This window comes from Leucoraja erinacea, chromosome 7 (assembly GCF_028641065.1).
Source record: "Leucoraja erinacea ecotype New England chromosome 7, Leri_hhj_1, whole genome shotgun sequence".
In the NCBI taxonomy this organism is placed as follows: domain Eukaryota; kingdom Metazoa; phylum Chordata; class Chondrichthyes; order Rajiformes; family Rajidae; genus Leucoraja; species Leucoraja erinaceus.
The window spans coordinates 77,015,514-77,034,828 of record NC_073383.1 but is presented as its reverse complement, the minus strand read 5'-3'; the positions used below and the strand labels follow the sequence as shown (position 1 = coordinate 77,034,828).

Genomic DNA, 19,315 nt, shown 5'->3' with positions numbered 1-19,315 from the left:
GTTCATTACTTTAGCTCAAACCTTAATGAGAATTCTCTCATCAGATCACTTTTTATCCTGGGGTCTATTAATATACTTTGCTCTATGCCACCTAAGGGCAGGAGCTGGATTCTATTCTAAACGTGCGTTATCAGTAGCATGACAACTACCTGGCCCCGCTGAGTCTCAGGTCTTTGCACAGTGAAAACCTTTTGCTGCGTGCTAACCAGTCAGCGGAAAGACAATACATGATTCCAATCGAGCCATTCACAGTGTACAGATACACGATAAGGGAATAACGTTTGGTGCAAGGTAAAGCCAGTAAAGTCCAATCAAAGATAGTCCGAGGGTCTCCAAATGAGGTGCATAGTAGTTCAGGACTGCTCTCTAGTTGCAGTAGGATGAGTCAGTTATCTGATAACAGCTGGGAAGAAACTGTCCCTGAATCGGTTTCGCCAGCTCCGCAGAGTGCAGTTTGTCATTTCTCAGACAAGGCTGAAAATATCCGTGTTGCGATGGGATATTAATCTAAAACAGTGCGCACTTATGTTGATCCTTAAATACCGCACATGAAAGATGTTTATGCATTAAACTTGAAATTTAATTAAGAGAGTAAATATACCGACTTGAGTAAGTACTGCGCATCTCACCTGAAATAAATTTTCCATTGCATGAAATCCACGGATTAGATTTAAAGCTGCACATAGGAAGCTTAGTAAACAAGATATGAATCCTGGCAGCTTCACTGGTTCCAGTCTTTGATTTGGAGCTGTGGCAACAAAGCACAATACAGAGTCGTGAATCTGGTTGCATTTTACAATCCCCAAAAGAACGTACACATTTGTTCATTCTGACATTTGTTTAGCGGCAAATATTTACCAGCCCCAACTGATCGATGCATGAATTGAAGTGATATCGAGGCACAAGCCGCAACTTGCCTTTCCACACAAGGACACAAAGTGCTGGATTAACTAAGCAGGCCAGGCAGCATCTCTGGAGAACATGGATAGATGGCGTTTCGGGTCGAAAACCTTCTTGACCTGAAACGTGCAGCACAGTGGCGCAGCAGTAGAGTTGCTGCCTTACAGCGCCAGAGAACCAGCTTCGATCCTGACTACGGGTGCAGTCTCTATGGAGTTTGTACTTTCTCCCTGTGACTGCATGGGTTTTCTCTGGGTGCTCCGGTTTCCTCCTACACTCCAAAGGCGTACAGGTTTGTCCGTTAATTAGCTTCAGTAAAATTGTAAATTGTCCCTATTGTGTAATGTAGGATAGTGCTAATGTACAGGGTGATCGCTGGTCGGCGCCGACTCGGTTGACCTGTTTCCACGCTGTATCTCCACTGTCTAAAGTCTACTTCAGCACTGTGTGTCCTTTTGCGTATTAGCCAGTATCTGCATTTCTTTGTTTCTACACTTGGATTTCCAGTTTGCTTGAATTAGCTGCCCTCACTGAGAGGAGGAAAGATGTGCTGAGGAAAAGGTGACAACATGCATCTTTCATGAAAATGACATTTCAGCAGGACGCCATCTTGAAGGATTTCAATGTAATTTCTTTAAAGCTGCAAGAGCCAACTCAGCACTTACACTACGCACTTCCAAGGCCTACAGGTTTTGTTATCCGAAAATGTTTCCGAACAGTCTGACTTGCCACTAAACAGACGAGTGAGCCTTATTTCTTTTCTACTAGTCAGATCCTTGATCCTGTTCCCTTGCAACACGTTTCCAGTTCTTGTAACACATTTTTGTTATTATATAATTTGTTGCTAAGACACATTCCAGTGACCCACAATAGACATCAGATATGGACAAAACTGGACCTATAACGTCACGAGAATCAGTAGCGGGTGGCACGGTGGCGCAGCGGTAAAGTTGCTGCCTTACAGCATCAGACGTGGGTTCGATTCTGACTACAGGTGCTGTGTGTATGGAGTTTGTATGTTCTCCCTGTTACCTGCATGGGTTTTCTCCGGTTTTCCCACACATTCCAAAGTACAGGTTTGCAGGTTAATTGGCTTGGTAAAATTGTCCCTAGTGTGTGTATGTGTGTAGGATAGTGCTAGTGTACGGGGATCGCTGGTTGGCATGGGCTCGGTGGGCCGAAGGGCCTGTTTCTCTAAACTAAACAGATCAACATTTCCCACCTGTGAAGAATGTTTCATTGAACTGAGAGCTGGAGGACTACAATTCTGCCAGAGGCAATGCCTTCAAAGCAGAAAGGTGGAAAATCGATTTAATATGGTTTGCACCTGATTTACTTCCCGAGAATGAATAATTGGACAAAGAACAAAGTTCCCCAGTACAGATGTAGGGAGAAACTGTTACCACTGCAGTGAGAGTCAGCAGCCAGACATACTGATTTCAGACAAAGAAGCCAAGAGGCAGTCTGCCACATCGCTTTAGTATAGTTGACTGCAAATATCATTCCAGACCTATTATTTTTAGTGGCACTAAGCTTGCAAATAAAATGAATAGTCCGTAACGTAGAGGGTACAGCTTTGCAGCGACCAAGTTACCACACAAGCATCCAGAGACCCGAGATTACTGATCCACAAATACAAGAGTTTAAATCCAGCACAAGAGTCGAGGAATTTAGTTAATGAAGTACATCCGGAATAAAAAGTTAATGGCAGTGAAGATGCTCACACAACTATCCGATTATGACAGAAAGTCATTTGATTCACAAATATCCTGCGGGAAAAGAAATTTGCCATTCTTATGACATTTAACTTCTCAATGTGATGTAGCAGACTCTTAACTCTTCCCCGTAATGGCCGAGCACAAACTCAGCTTGGGGGAAATTAAGGTTGGATGTTAAATGCAGGCTTTGTCAGTAACGATTACATTCCGTGAATGAAATATAAAAACGGCATTGGCTTGTTTTTGACATCCTCTCACTGGAAACATAGCGTAAAATGTAAACTATGATTTCAGCAGCTGGTACTGGCTTCCATTTTGCCCCGCCTAGCTGTTGCAACTGTAGTCCAGCCAGAACATAGAATGTAGAACAGTACAGCATAGGAACAGGGCTCTCAGCCCACAATATCTGTGCCGTACATGATGTAAAGTTATCCTTGGCCTGTATGCGATCCATATCCCCCTCCATTCCCTGCATATGAGTGGAGTTTTGTTTATTGTCACATGTAACTATGTACAGTGAGAAACTTTTGGTGCATGCTATATATCTGGGTGCCTATCTAGAAACATGGAAAATAGGTGCAGGAGTAGGCCAGCACCACCATTTAATACGATCATGGCTGATCGTTATCCAAAATCTGTACCCCGTTCCTGCTTTTCCCCCCTATCCCTTCATTCCGTTAGCCCTAAGAGCTAAATCTAGCTCTCTCTTCAAAAAATCCAGTGAATTGGCCTCCATCTAAAAGCATCTTAAATGCCATTACTGTATCTGCCTCCACCACCGCCATTGACACGGTGTTCCAGGCACCCACCTCCTTCTGTGTCAATAGACAATGTGCAGGAGTAGGCCATTCGGTCCTTCAAGCCAGAACTTGGCACTGCACATCTTTAAACTTCACCTCTTACCTTAAAGCTCTGCCCTCTAGTTTTTGACATTTCCAACCTAGGAACCAAGGTTCTGACCGCCTACCCCATCTATGCCTCTCATAAATTTATATACTTCTGTTAGAAGCATTACATTTCTTTATATCGTACATTCCCGCACATCAATACCGCAAGAGTCCGAAGACGGGTCTCGACCCCGAAACTTCACCCATTCATTCTCTCCACAGATGCTGCCAGTCCCCGGTGTGTTAATCCAGCTTTATGTGTCTATCTTCAGTGAGAGAACAAACTGCTTTCATTTTAGGCATTCTCTGCTGCAGGAAATAAGATCACAACAGGGCCAATTCTGCTGCATTCTCCCTTCCTATTCAAGCCAATATACCGAGCTTTAATGTAAGCACATATATAAATGGTCTCAACACAGAAAGTAAAAGAGCACATTGTCGATCCCGGATAACATCAGATGAGGAAACGATGGTTAAGTGGTTGACTGGTCACTCAAGAATACAAATCCCTACACCAGATAACTGAAAACTTGAAACTCTTCCCACGGCAGTAAATAACGACTAGCTTGAACATTTCAACTGAATATTTTTAGCAATCATTTTAGTTCTGCTTCAACCAAAAATTATCTATTCTTCTAGTTTACTTTAGTTTAGAGATACCGCGTGGAAACAGGACCTTCGGCCCACCGGGTCCGCACCGCCCAGCAATTCCCACACACATTCACCATCCTACACACTAGGGACAATTCACAATTATACCAAGCCAATTAGCCGACAAACCTGTTTGACTCTTTTAGAGTGTGGGACACAATGGGAGATCCCGGCGTAAACCCATGCAGGTCACGTACAAGAACGTGCAAACACCATGTAGAGAGCGCCCATAATCAGGGTCGAACACGGGTCTCTGGCGCTGTACTGCAGCAACTCTACCGTTGCACCACCGTGCAGGTATAAAATTATATAAAAAGATATAAAATAAGCAGTTATAAAATTCAGCCGAATCCATTTGCACGTAACATAGAAAATAAGTGCAGGATGAGGCCATTTGGCCCTTCGAGCCAGTACCGCCATTCATTGTGAACATGGCTGATCGTCCCCTATCAATAACCCGTGCCTGCCTTCTCCCCATATCCCTTGACTCCACTAGCCCCTAGAGCTCTATCTCTCTCTCTTAAATCCATCCAGTGACTTGGCCTCCACTGCCCTCTGTGGCAGGGAATTCCATAAATTTACAACTCTCTGGGTGAAAAAGTTTTTTCTCACCTCAGTCTTAAATTACCTCCCCTTTATTCTAAGACTGTGGCCATTGGTTCTGGACTCGCCCAACATTGGGAACATTTTTCCTACATCTAGCTTGTCCCGTCCTTTTATAATTTTATATGTTTCCTCATCCTTCTAAACTCTAGTTAATACAAGCCTAGTCTTTTCAATCTTTCCTCATTTGACAGTCCCACCATCCCAGGGATCAATCTCGTGAATTTACGCTGCACTGCCTCAATCACAAGGATGGCCTTCCTCAAATTAGGACACCAAAACTGTACACAATACTCCAGATGTGGTCTCACCAGAGCCCTATAATTCTGACATAACGCTGCAGCACTGATTTAAATAATTATTTCTTCCTTGCTTCTACCCCGCTGTTATCTGACCACTGAACAGATTAATCATAAGCTAATGGTGTAGTCCCAATTTCCCAACCTACCTCATTGTGGCCCTCATACTTTTTAAATCTATGCTTTCTCTTTAGCTGTCTACCAACCTGTAACACTATATTCTGCACTGGCTATTTTCCTCTTTGTATACCTGTTGCGTAAGGCTTGATTGCACTTATGGCATGATTTGACTGGATAACATGCAAAACTTTTTCCACTGTTTCTGGGCACATGTGACAACAATAAACCCAAACCAATATTCATCCACCACATCACTAAAGTAAAACAAGCAAATCCCATTGCAGGCTACCAACATTCATCTGGGCAAGGCTCACAATTCAACACTACCTACAATTTAATGTCAGAGTCTCATGTTCAGAACAAGGGCATTGTATGTTCTAAAAGCAGTGCACTGGCATGGATGTAGAGTTGCTTCCTTACAGCGGCAGAGACCTGGGTTTGATCCTGACTACGGGTGCCGTCTGTATGGAGGTTGCACGTTCTCCTCATGACCTGAGTGGGTTTTCTCCAGAATCTTCCTCCCACCCTCCAAAGACCTACAGGTTTGTAGGTTAATTGGTTGGGCATAATTGTAAATTGTCCCTAGTGTGCAGGGATCGCTGGTCGGCGCAGACTTGGTGGGCCCAAGTGGCCTCTTTCCACGATGTATCTCTGAACTAAACCAAAGTGATTAACTCTTTCAGATTTAGATTACTACTGATTTGTTTGTGCAGACCAAGGTTTATCTCAAATGTTTCTTTCAGAGAATACAACAGAGTCCTTCCATGTTGAGCATGTTCTTAAACATGATTGAAAACCACATCAAAATGAAAACTAATAAACACAAAGGCTGTTCCAATGTGTAAAAAAAAAAAAAACTGTAAGGTTTGAATGTTGTAAAACTCAGAATATGACATCAAGATAATCCACATAAATTTATGGATTTTATAGTTTTAAATTCCAAAGCATTTTATGTGAGTTTTTGCATTAGGTTACTGAGTACATTATTTGAACTTTATTATGAATTTGTTAACTGTATATTACATAGAATGGGTTGCCAACTATGCTAAAATATAACAACATTAAAATTGTATAAAATGCACCGGAAATTTTTTTTTAATTGAAAAACAAATCACACCGAACTCCAATAGACCAATGCTGAACGACCTTCACAAAGCTCCCTAAAATTCTTTCCATTAACCAATCTTTTGGTGAAGTATTATCAAGACAATATAAAATGTTGTCAGGTAACACTTATGTGAATTGCCTTGACATCATACATTAAGATGGTGGCATTAATGTGGAAAAAAATTGAAAGGTCTTTCACATTTGCCAATAAATAAGATCAGAAATAAATTGCATCACAATCACATTAATACTTTATTAGCCAAGTATGTTTTGCAACAAACGAGGAATTTCATTTGTCACGTCAGTCATACAAATAAAAAGCAACAGAATACACAAAACACATTTTAACATAAGCATCCACCACAGTGACTCCTCCACATTCCTCATTGTGATTGGAAGGCGAAAAAAAGTTCAATCTCTTCCCTTTGCTCTCCTGCGTTCGGGGGCCTCGAGCCCTCTGTTGACGGGACGATCTTGACTCCCGTAGCCGGCGGTGGGCCCTCCACGTTGAGGCGATCAGCTCCTGCATCGGGGGGATCGAACCCTGCGTCGGGGCTGGTCGAACGTTCCGCGACGTTGGAGCTCACGACATCCAAGGCCTCTCCCGAGACTGCGAGCTCCCGATGTAAAGTCTGCAGGCTGAGGTTGGAGCGATCCCAGGCAAGTCCGATGTAAGTCCATGCCCCGTGGTGGTGCCCAAGGTCAGCCTGAGGAGCCCTCCAGCTCCATCGATGGTAGGCTGCAGTGCGACCGGAGTGTGCGATCCGAAGATTAATCGCACCCGATTGCATAATAAATTGTATGCCCTTATTTTCAATTATTGATAGATCCATATAACGGTATCAATACTCTGGGAAACAGCATAAAGCAGGTTTTTGCTGCTCCTATTCACTAATGTTTGCAATGCACAATGCACAAGACAAGATCTTTAAGCATACAGATTTGTGGAAACACCGAGCATATCTTAGTTTAGTTTAGTTTAGTTCAGTGAAACAGCATGGAAACAGGCACTTTGGGCCACCGGGTCCACGCTGACCATTGATAACCCATTCACACTAGTATCCATTCCCTCCACAGATGCTGCCTGACCTGCTGAGTTCACCACTTTGTGTTATATTCTGCCAAACAATGTAAAATCAGCTTTAACATTTTAGCTTGCAGTAACTAAAATATAAGTTTATTTGAATTGCTATTGAAAAGACCTTTATTTTTTTTAATCTTGCAGGGAAAAATAACTTTGTTATTACGAGTCTGAAACTCTAACCCTTTACCCTATTTCTCCCATTGACCCAAGTGTCTGTATAATGCGATATTCCATAATACAATGGTGGCGCAGCGGTAGAGTTGCTGCCCTACAGCGAATGCAGCGCCGGGTTCCATCCCGACTTCAGGTGCTGTCTGTACGGAGTTTGTATTTTCTCCCCGTGACCTGCGTGGGTTTACGCCGAGATCTCCGGTTTCCTCCCACACTTCAAAGACGTACAGGTTTGTAGGTTAGTTGGCTTGGTAAATGTAAAAAAAAAATGTCCCTAGTGGGTGTAGGATAGTGTTAATGTGCGGGGATCGCTGGTCGGTGCGGACGCGGTGGGCCGAAGGGCCTGTTTCCGTGCTGTATCTCTAAAACAAAAACAATGCTTTGTTGAAAAGTAACTATTGCATTTTAGAAGAACCACATGTAATCAGAATTAAAACGTGAACTTGGCTTTGGTTGAAAGATGAACTGCTGTTTATCTAAAGGGTGATAAATCTTAGAAGGCTTCCAAGTGCATGACATTGTGGGATCAAGTTAGAACACTTTTTGACATTGTGTTTCTATGAAATTTGTCAGAAGTAAAGTACTCTCACCTATCCCCTTGGAAGGGGGGGAATGTAGACGTACGTTTCCATTTGCTGTTTCGACATCAAACATTGTAAGCTGATGGGCTGGTCTCAATTTGATCTCAGTCTGCATGTCAGCTAGGTTTATCTTCGTAGCTAGTGACCGGGGGTTATTGAACCTCTGCTTCGTCTTCTGGATGAAATTATCTGGCGGGAAAACATCATTTGAGAAATAACGATCAAAAGCTAAATAATGCAGATCTGCTTAAACTGGGCGACACGGTGGCGCAGCGGTAGAGTTGCTGCCTCACAGCGCTTACGGCACTAGGGACCCGGGTTCGATCCTGACTACGGGTGTTGTCTGTACGGAGACTGCACGTTCTCCCCGTCACCTGCGTGAGTATTTTTTAGAAGGATGAGAGGGAATCCAATGGAAACATATAGGATTATTAAGGGATTGGCCACGCTAGAGGCAGGAAACGTGTTCCCGATGTTGGGGAAGTCCAGAACCAGGGGGCCACAGTTTAAGAATAACGGGTGGGCCATTTAGAATGGAGATGAGGGAAAACATATTCACCCAGATAGTTGTGAATCTGTGGAATTCTCTGCCTCAGAAGGCAGTGGAGGCCAATTCTCTGGATGCTTTCAAGAGAGTGAGATAGAGCTATTAAAGATAGGGATATGGGGAGAAAGCAGGAACGGTGAACTGATTGTGGATGATCACAGTGAACAGCGGTGCTGGCACGAAGGGCCGAATGGCCTATTCCTGCACCTATTGTCTATTGAAATACTCAGCAAGTCAGACAGCACTATGGAAAGAAACAAACTTAGTTAATTTCAGGTTGACGCTTTTTGTTTTACAAAAGTAGGAAAAACCCTCAAAATGTAATAGCATTGACGTATAGGTGACCCAAAACGTCACCCATCCATATTCTCCAGAGATGCTGCCTGACCTGCTGAGTTACTCCAGTGTACTTTTGCATCCAAAAGAACCCTTGTAGTCACAGGGAGAGCACACAGACAGCATCAATGCTGTCCTTAATGAAAGACGCAAATGTCCTAAAAAGCAAATAAACCCAAATAATAAATATGTTATGTCCACCTTCAAAGTTAGTTCTCTCATACGAGAAAGACTTGATGCATAACCCATATGATTAGAAATTAAAGAGACAAGTTTATATATTGTTCATTATTCATTGTACATTAATTTACAATTTACCTGAAAATGATCAACTACAGCCTGGTCTCAATTAAACAAGGATAGCTTCAATCATCTCCAAATTTCCATGGGAGAGAAAGGTCTGACTTAGACACAAAACCAGACAGTACCAAAATGACAAATGATTTTCCATGTAATAAAATTAGATTAACATTTTCTAAAGTGCATCATCCTTCTCTCAGTAATATGTAATTAACACTTTTCAAGTCTTTCCACTCCACAAATTAGCACTTTAGAAGGCAAATTATCATTACTTCTATCATCATACAAGTAATTTATAAAAAGCCTGGAAGCTTACCAAATTCTATGAAGGAGTATGGTCTGACAACCGTGTTAATCCTTGCTGTATCGTATAAAGTAATGAATTCTCGTTGCAGTTCATCCAGGAAGCAGAAAGCGAGCACATTTGGGTAATTTTCAGAGCAGATTATCATATACCCCACTCCTAATGAACTTATAAAACTAAGGAGAGAAAGGACAAATTAATTAGGTCTGTAATAAAGAAAGTAATGAAACAATTACTTTGATGAAATAGTTTGTGAATAATTTAGCACAATGTACATTATGAAAATTGCACTATTATACATTTGCTAATATATTTAAGTACAGTTGACTATTCTGAAAAAACACGAAACCATATTTCAGTCGTACTCCAAATTTTACTGGCTGTGCTCTCAAATGCCTCAGACTCATAAAACATTAACGTAAGACTGTTTCTCTTATGAGCCATCTAATTTAATCCTACTCTCCTTTCCACATTTCAAGTAATTGAAGGATTTACCTCAGTAGTTTGCAATTGTGTTTACACACACACACACACACACACACACACACACACACACACACACACACACACACACACACACACACACACACACACACACACACACACACACACACACACACACACACACACACACACACACACACACACACACACACACAATCATCTTAGACAATAGACAATAGACAATAGGTACAGGATTTGGCCATTAGGCCATCCCTTGACTGCTGTCTCTACCTCTCATGAAAGCTTTCAGAGAATTGGCCACCCCTGCCTTCTGAGGCAGAGAATTGGCCTCCCCTGCCTTCTGAGGCAGAGAATTCCAGAGATTCACAACTCTCTGGGTGAAAAAAGTGTTTCCTCATCTCCTTTCTAAATGGCCCACCTCTTATTCTTAAACTGTGGCCCCTGGTTCTGGACTCCCCCAAAATTGGGACCATGTTTCCTGCCTCCAGCATGTCAATAATAATCTTATATGTTTCAATAAGATCCCTTCTCATCCTTCTGAATGTATACAAGCCCAGTCGCTCCATTCTATCAACATATGACAGTTCCGTCCTCCCGGGAATTAACCTCATGAACCCATGCTGCACTCCCTCAATAAAGGGAATGTCCTTCCTCAAATTTGGAGACCAAAACTGCACACAATACTCCAGGTGTGGTCTCACCAGGGCCCTGTACAACTGCAGAAAGACCTCAGTTAAAATATATTTAGAACTCCCTTACAATTTGTCTTGTGATTATAACTACCTGCAGGTCTCAATGAGCAAGGGGAAACAATCTAAAGGCAGCTTACTTGTGCATTAGAGATACAGCGCGGCGTTTGCACCTACCGAGTTTGCGCTGACCAGCGATCACCCCGTACACTAATATTGTCCTACACACTAGGGACAATTTTACCGAATCCTACAAACCTGCACGTCTTTGTAGTGTGGGAGGAAACCGGAGCACCCGAAGAAAACCCACGCGGTCGCTGGGAGAATGTACAAACTCCGTACAGACGGCACCTATAGTCAGGATCGAACCCGGGTCTCTGGCGCTGTGAGGCAGCAACTCTACTGCTGCGTCACCGTGCCGCCCAAACCTTATGCTTCCCTTCATACTCTGGGGGCCAAAAGTCGCGAAGAACAAAGGGGACGCAGCGAGAACACGAGGGACCTGTGGCAGTGGTGGGGGATGGCAGGGACGAAAAAGGGACCAACAATATTTCACTGTAGCTTCACGGTACATGTGACAATACAGTATGTATGTATGTGACTATCTATCTATCTATTCTGAAGGCCACCATCTTTGACCTTCTCAGAGCAACAAATAAACCCCAAACTTCAGCCTCCTTTTGGAACTGTACCAATCAAGTGAATCTTATTTTTTTTATTTAAAGATGGAATTTGAATGCCCAGCTCCAAATGCTCTTGAGCAGAGATGGTGAGCTATTTTTGCGCAGTGCTACTACAGTGATTCTGTTGAGGACCAAAGTTGCATCTTTGTCATTGATATTACATCACTCTTCAACAACGCTGCAAGAATTTAATGTGGAAGCCAACATTAATGTTGGAAAACCATGCAAACGGCAAAGCAACGTTTCTAAGCGATGTCCTAAGCTTTATTGCCAAGCTGTAAAGAAAACTCAGATGGCAATAGAAGAACAAGGGTACCATTACTGTATTGTGCAGGCGATAAAAGTAAATTTCATTGAAAAGCTTAAAGGAAACCAGATTGCGTTTTTGTCCTTTGCCAACAACGAGGGCTGTTGTGTCAGTTCTGCAGCAACAGAAGTACATGATTGTGAACAGACTGCACAAGGCATGTAAAGTGGAAATAAAGTGTCGCTTTTTTTGTGAGGAGATACCACTCAGAATTACTTATTATTTCATATTATTGCTCAGAATTTTATATTATTCTTTACCCTGGAGTCATCAACATAGAAACATAGAAAATAGGTGCCGGAGGAGGCCATTCGGCCCTTCGAGCCACATTTACCACTACATTACCCACAACAGATAGCAAATAATCTGCTGACATGGCTTTGGTTAATCTGCATCAGAGAGAGGAGAGTGAGCGTGTGGATTGAAGAAAATCCACCCCCTTGTTTCCCCCATACAGCCAAGGAAACTTTGTGGATAAACCTTTTGGGGGAAATGTTGTGTCTGTACGGAGTTTGCACGTTCTCCCCCTGATCTCTGGTCTCCTCCCACACTCCAACGACATGTAGGTTTGTAGTTTATTTGGCTTTGGTAAATTTGTAAATTGTCCCTAGTGTGTGTAAGATAGTGTTAGTGTGTGGGGATCGCTGGTCGACGTGGACTTGGTGGGCCGAAGGGCCTGTTTTTGCAATGTTTCTCTAAAACTAAGCATGGAGGTACAGCAGGCAGTGAATGGCATGTTGGCCTTTATAACAAGAGGAATCGAATATAGGAGCAAAGAGGTCCTTCTGCAGTTGTACCGAGCCCTAGTGAGACCACACCTGGAGTATTGTGTGCTGTTTTGGTCCCCTAATTTGAGGAAGGACATTCTTGCTATTGAGGGAGTGCAGCGTAGGTTTACGAGGTTAATTCCCGGGATGGCGGGACTGTCATATGCTGAGAGAATGGAGCAGCTGGGCTTGTACACTCTGGAGTTTAGAAGGATGAGAGGATATCTCATTGAAACATATAAGATTGTTAAGGGTTTGGACACGCTAGAGGCAGGAAACATGTTCCCGATGTTGGGGGAGTCCAGAACCAGGGGCCAAAGTTTAAGAATAAGGAGTAAGCCATTTAGTAAGGAGACAAGGAAACACTTTTTCTCACAGACAGGGTGAGTCCGTGGAATTCTCTGCCTCAGAGGGCGGTGGAAGCAGGTTCTCTGGATGCTTTCAAGAGAGAGCTAGATAGGGGTCTTAAAGATAGTGGAGTCAGGGGATGTGGGGAGAAGGCAGGAACGGGGTACTGATTGGGGATGATCATGCATGATCACATTGAATGGCGGTGCTGGCTCGAAGGGCTGAATAGCCTACTGCACCTATTGTCTATTGTTTATTGACTATTGTCTAAACTTATAAAAGCTGGCAAGCTACAAAGCCAAGAATTAATAGATCAATTACTGCCTAATATCTTAACATTCAGTTAACAAAATGTGCAATAGTGATTGCTATATTTTAATTCAGTCTATAGTAAACTATTACTGCTTCTACCTATAGTAATATCCCCAAAGATACAATATTGGCTTTAAGCCCAAATTCTGGTGCATTGAACACTTCGCTTAAAAGTATACCTTTAATTGTTTTATGATAACCATCTCAGACGCATTTACATTCTGTTTGAAATAAAATCATTTTACCTTGCAATCACATTGTAAAATAAAAGCCAGAATTCAGTCAAGCCTAGTCTTTCCACAGGAATCAATAAAACAAGAATAAAGTTCAACTCTGCCCCAAAGATATTTTGAACCCGGTTAACACAACATAAATGTGGTACGGGAATTGAAACACTAAACACGAAACATCAAATGTAAATGCATCCCTAAACCCAAACTAGAAAGTTGCAACAAACACAATAACCCCACACCTCCTATATGAAAAAATGTATACTTTTATTCGGTGATTTTGATTCGGTGATCATGATCAGCCATGATCATATTGAATGGCGGTGCAGGCTCGAAGGGCCGAATGGCCTACCCCTGCACCTAATTTCTATGTTTCTATGTTTCACAGTCAACACTGGCCAAAGTAGAATTACTCATTATCACCTTCCCCCGCAGCCAACAATGGAGCATTATGGACTCTACCTTTCCATGTGATCGTTGCTGGCTCTGATCTAGGTTTCATTAATTTGTTCTATGTCATATCGCTTGCTTCCCTCTCCCGACTCCCAGTTTGAAGGGTCTTGACCCAAAACTTCACCTATTCCTTTTCCCCAGAGATGCTGCCTGATCCGTTGAGTTACTCCAGCATTTTGTGTCTATCTTCAAAGTAGCATTATTTGTACGTGCAAAGTTAGACCTATTGCCATAGACTGCTTGACCAGGAGTTTCAACCAACAGTTTATATCTGATATAGATCTGATAAAGAGTCCCAGCTATATACGTTCCAATGTAACAGTAATCCAAAGAAAGTCAGATGGAACCCGGGTCTCTGGCGCTGAAAGGCAGCAACTGTACCGCTGCGCTACTATTCTATTAAAGAAAGAAAAATTAGAAGTATCAGTCTCTGCTATATAAGATAGGTTAAAATAGCATGAGTTACAGACAGAATGTGGGGTCTCACAATTGATATAAGTAGCTGCCCTTTCATCTCCAGTGGCTGGGTTTGTCCAGCTAAATTTGGCATAAAAACCTAATTTCTTTAATGAAAGGATGATTGCAGAGAACTGCCTACAGATCAGCATGGAGTGATTGCAGAGAACTGCCTACAATAGACACTGCACCAAAATGCCATTAGTGTTGTTTAGTATTGAGTGATTTTGAAGATACGCTTGAGGCATGTCGGTGTAGAAAAGTAGAAAGGCCTTTCCACCAATGTGCTAATGTCAACTGGAAGACAAAAAAATAGGGATGACCTAACAATCGACATTCCATTTCCCAGCAATAGGCACACTCATCGTGATCATTAAAATTACTTTAAGGGAAACTGGAAGAATAATGTTTGGCATATGATTAAAGCCAAAATGTTTTTGTTTTTTTTAAAGTTCTTCATATTAAACTGAAAAATGCAATGTGGCACGTGTGAATTTTATCGAACTGCACAGGAGGTAGTCAACCAGCCCAGCTATCTTTCAAAGGAGCAATCCGATTTTAATAGCATAACACACAGGAGCAGAATTAGGCCATTCGCACCATCACGTCTGCTCTGCCATTTAATCATAGCTGATCTACTGTAGATGGTTATGCATGCAACCATATATGTAACTACCTCATTAGCATATTGTCCCTCCCACATTCTATAGTATAACTGTAGTCTCTGCATGTTCCCTCCCTGTTAGGTTCCAGTACGTGTGTAGACCAGATGTGGTTAGTACTGGAACGTGTGTTATTAGTGTTTAAATAAAGATCTAGCTAAAGGACTATGGACAACGTCTAGTTTCCTTTACATGGTGTCAGAAGTGGGATACGAACCAATGCGGACTGTCGAGGATGTAGCTGCCCAGGTGGGCCAAGCCACCGTGTTTTCTGTTCTTGACGCCAGAAGCTCCTTCTGGCAGATTCCTCTGCACAGCAAGTCGTCCGACCTCACCACTTTCGCCACGCCTTTTGGGAGGTACAAGTTCCTCAGAATGCCTTTCGGGATTAGCTCCGCCAGCGAGGTTTTCCAGCGCTCCATGGAGCAGTTGTTTGCCGGGCTCCCATGTGCCATCATTGTAGATGACATCCTTGTGTACGGCCGGGATGTCGAGGAGCATGACCGCAATCTCCGCCGGGTACTCGACCGTGCTCGTCAGATAAACCTCAAGCTGAATCCCTCCAAGTGCCGGTTCCGACTGTCTGAGGTCTCTTACGTCGGTCACATTTTCACCTCTCGGGGTCTGAAGCCCGACCCTGCCAAGACCACTGCTATTTCAGAGTTTCCTGCACCTGTTGATGTTGCAGGTCTGCAAAGGTTTCTCGGGATGGTGAATTATTTGGGCAAGTTTATCCCGCGCCTCAGTGAGCTAAGTGCGCCGCTGCGCCTTCTGACCAAGAAGGATGTTGCCTGGTCTTGGAGCCCACAGCACCAACTGTCTTTTGACGCTTTAAAAAAGCAGCTGATTGACACTCCTGTACTGCGATTCTTTGACCTAAAGTTGCCGATTGTCGTGACCTGTGATGCCTCCCGCTTTGGCCTCGGTGCTGCCTGCATGCAGCTCTGCGAAGGTGATTCTCTGCTGCCTGTCTCGTTTGCTTCTCGCACTATGACTGACACGGAGCAGAGGTATGCTCAAATCGAGAAGGAGCTCCTGGCTGTGGTGTTTGCCTGTTCGAAGTTTAGAGATTTTCTTTACGGTGTGCGGTTCACAGTTGAAACGGACCACCAGCCGTTGGTTACCATACTTAATAAGCCCATTCATGCTGCCCCGGCCCGGTTGCAGCGGATGATGTTGCAGCTGCAACGCTTTGAGTTTGACATAGTGTACAAGAAGGGCACGGAAATGCATGTTGCTGATGCCCTGTCGCGGGCGCCTTTGTCCTCCTGTGTACAGCATCCATATGAACAATCTGATCTGCATGTCCTCAACGTTAATTTTGTCCCGTCGAAGCAGTTACAGACACTGATTGAGCACACCGCTGCGGACTCTGACTTGCAGCAGCTGTCTGCTGTTATTCTGCGTGGTTGGCCCTGCAAGCCACACTCCCTGCCTGCTGCCGTGAGGCCGTTCTTCCTGGTTCGGGACGAGCTTGTACTTCGGGATGGTATTGTCATTAAGGGTCACAAAGTGGTTATTCCTGCCTCGTTGTATGATGCCTACTATACTGCTGCACACTCCGGGCACCCGGGTGCAGACGCCACCGTTGCCCATGCCCAGGGGCAATACTATTGGCCTGCTATGGCCAAGTACATCAAGGCTCGGGTTGCTGCGTGTGCTGCTTGCAACTCCATGGCTCCTCACCATCAACGACAACCCCTGCTACAACAGCCGGCACCTGAAATGCCCTGGTCTTCGCTGGCCGCCGATATCTTTGAGTGGCGTGGGAAGAACTATCTGGTACTTGTTGACTCATATTCATCTTGGTTTGATGTGGACCTTCTTCCCACCATCACCTCGGAGATGGTCATCAGTAAGCTGCGCCGTCACTTTGCCACGTTTGGATCTCCAGTGAAGCTACAAACTGACAACGGCCGGCAGTTCACTAGTGCTGAGTTTGCTGCCTTTGCGACTAAGTGGAACTTTGCCCATTACACTAGCAGCCCGGAATTCCCTCAGAGCAACGGGCTGGCAGAACGTGCTGTGCGCAGTGCTAAGACTTTGTTGGAACAGTCTCGCTTGTCTAATTGTGATTTCTACCAAGGACTTTTGAATTTACGTAATATTTCTCGCGATGGAGTTTTAGGTTCTCCTGCACAACGGCTCATGTCTCGCGTTCTCCGTCCTCCTATGCCCATTTCTCAACAATCCCTGACTCCTGTGGTTCGTTCCCCTGAGGCGGTCCACCGCCGCATCTCTCATCGCCATGAGATCCAGCGTCGGTCTCATGACAAGTCTTGTCGTCCTCTACCTTCCCTCTCCGCGGGCCAGGTGGTTCGCATGCAGACTTCTACTGGTTTTTCCAAACTTGCTACTGTTGTAGGGTTGGCTGACTCCCCTCGCTCCTATTTGGTGGATTACGAGGGCACTGTATATCGTCGCAGTCGCCAGCATTTGCGTGCTGTCCGTGAGCCTCCTCCACCGGTTTCTTTCCCGTCCACGTCCACTCCTTTACCTGTTCCTCCTCCTCGGGCTATCCCATGTGCCCCTGCTGTCATTCCAGCGCCTACCCAACCTGCTCCTGTGAAACCTGATCTCGGCTCTCCTGTTCTTTCCCCAAGGTCCTCTCCTGTCGGTTCTTCTTTTTCGTCCTCCCCTCCTAGTTCGGTTTTGGCCTCGCCGGTCTCTAGTCCCCGACCTGCATTGCTGCCTATTCCGTCCCCCCGATCTTCGCTGCCTTTGCCTTTGGGAGAGGGGAGTGAGGGTGGTGTACGGACCCGCTCTGGCAGAGTTGTGCGGGCTCCTGATCGGTATGGTGATTATGCTTAGTTTAAGATGTTCTCTGACTATTATTGTTATTATGTGCAGGTCTGTATAATTGCCTGCTGCTGCTATTTATCTTAAGGGAAGGGATGTAGATGGTTATGCATGCAACCATATATGTAACTACCTCATTAGCATATTGTCCCTCCCACATTCTATAGTATAACTGTAGTGTCTGCATGTTCCCTCCCTGTTAGGTTCCAGTACGTGTGTAGACCAGATGTGGTTAGTACTGGAACGTGTGTTATTAGTGTTTAAATAAAGATCTAGCTAAAGGACTATGGACAACGTCTAGTTTCCTTTACATCTACTTTTCCCTCTCAACCCCATTCCCCTGCTTTCACCCCATAATCTTTGACGTCTTTACTAATCAAGAATGTATCAATCTCCACTTTAAAAATACCCAATGACTTGGTCTCCACAGCTGTGGCAATTAATTCCAGATTCACCACCCTCTGGCTAAATAAATTCCTCCTCATCTCCTTTCAAAAGATACATCCTTTTATTCTTGAGGCAGTGATCTCTGTTCCTAGACTCTAGTGGAACCATCCTCTCCACATCCACTCTATCTAGGCCTTTCATTATTCCCACTACACACACTTTCCCAACACTCCACTACATTCTCTCTCTCCAAATATCGATTTGTTTCTCTTTTAGAAGTTACAAATGAATCTGGTTCCTTCAGTGTAATAATAATGAACTGCAGATGATGCCTTTATACCAAAGATAGACACAAAATGCTGAAGTTACTCAGTGTGTCAGGCAGCATTCCTGGACAAACTGGATAGGGTCAGGACCTTCTTCAGAATGATTGTAGTGCTACCATGAAAACAAACGTTTCTAACTTCGGGAAATCAGTTTGCAGATAGTTCTTAGGAAGAAAACCTTTACATATCCCTGGGGCTGTTGTTCGTTATTAGGATAGGTCAGATAAATTGGGGTTATTCTCCTTGGAATGTTGATAGCTGAGGGGTGACTCTACAGTAGTCAAGAGTGTTTTATTGTCATATGTCCCAGATAGGACAATGAAATTCTTGCTTGCTGCAGCACAACAGAATATGTAAGCATAGCACATAACGGGAGGGAACAGTTCAGTGTGTATATATATATATATACACATGCACACATACTCAATAAATAAACAAATATAGTGCAATAATAATAATAGTCTGTTGTAGTTCAGAGCTTATTTGTTGTCGTGTTTAATAGCGTGATGACTGTCGGGAAGAAGCTGTTCCTGAACCTGGACGTTACAGTTTTCAGGCTCCTGTACCTTCTTCCCGATGGCAATGGTGAAATGGTGTACGGCCAGGATGGTGTGGGGCTTTGATGATGTTGGCTGCCTTTTTGAGGCGGTGACTTCAATACATTAGCAGGGACATAGATAGGATAAGTAGAATCTTTTTCCTATGTAGGGGAGACCAGGGCATGGGTTTACGGTAAGAGAGGAGAAATTTAAAGGATAAAATGTTCACACAGAGACAGGCAGACATCCAGAAGGTGCAGACCATGGAGGTAGTGGAGTCAGGT

At 43.8% G+C, this 19,315-nt stretch overlaps 1 protein-coding gene across 3 annotated transcripts in view; it reads right to left on the bottom strand.

Moving 5' to 3' along the window:
* Nucleotides 1-19,315, bottom strand: part of sec22a (SEC22 homolog A, vesicle trafficking protein) — a 65,618-nt gene that overhangs the window by 24,697 nt on the left and 21,606 nt on the right. For all 3 annotated transcript variants that reach the window (XM_055638788.1, XM_055638790.1, XM_055638789.1), the window contains exons 3-5: nucleotides 9,621-9,784; nucleotides 8,131-8,310; nucleotides 630-748 (exon numbers count right to left, since the gene is read on the bottom strand). In XM_055638788.1, the coding sequence (XP_055494763.1) occupies nucleotides 630-748; nucleotides 8,131-8,310; nucleotides 9,621-9,784 (463 nt within the window). The remainder of the gene's footprint in view (nucleotides 1-629; nucleotides 749-8,130; nucleotides 8,311-9,620; nucleotides 9,785-19,315) is intronic.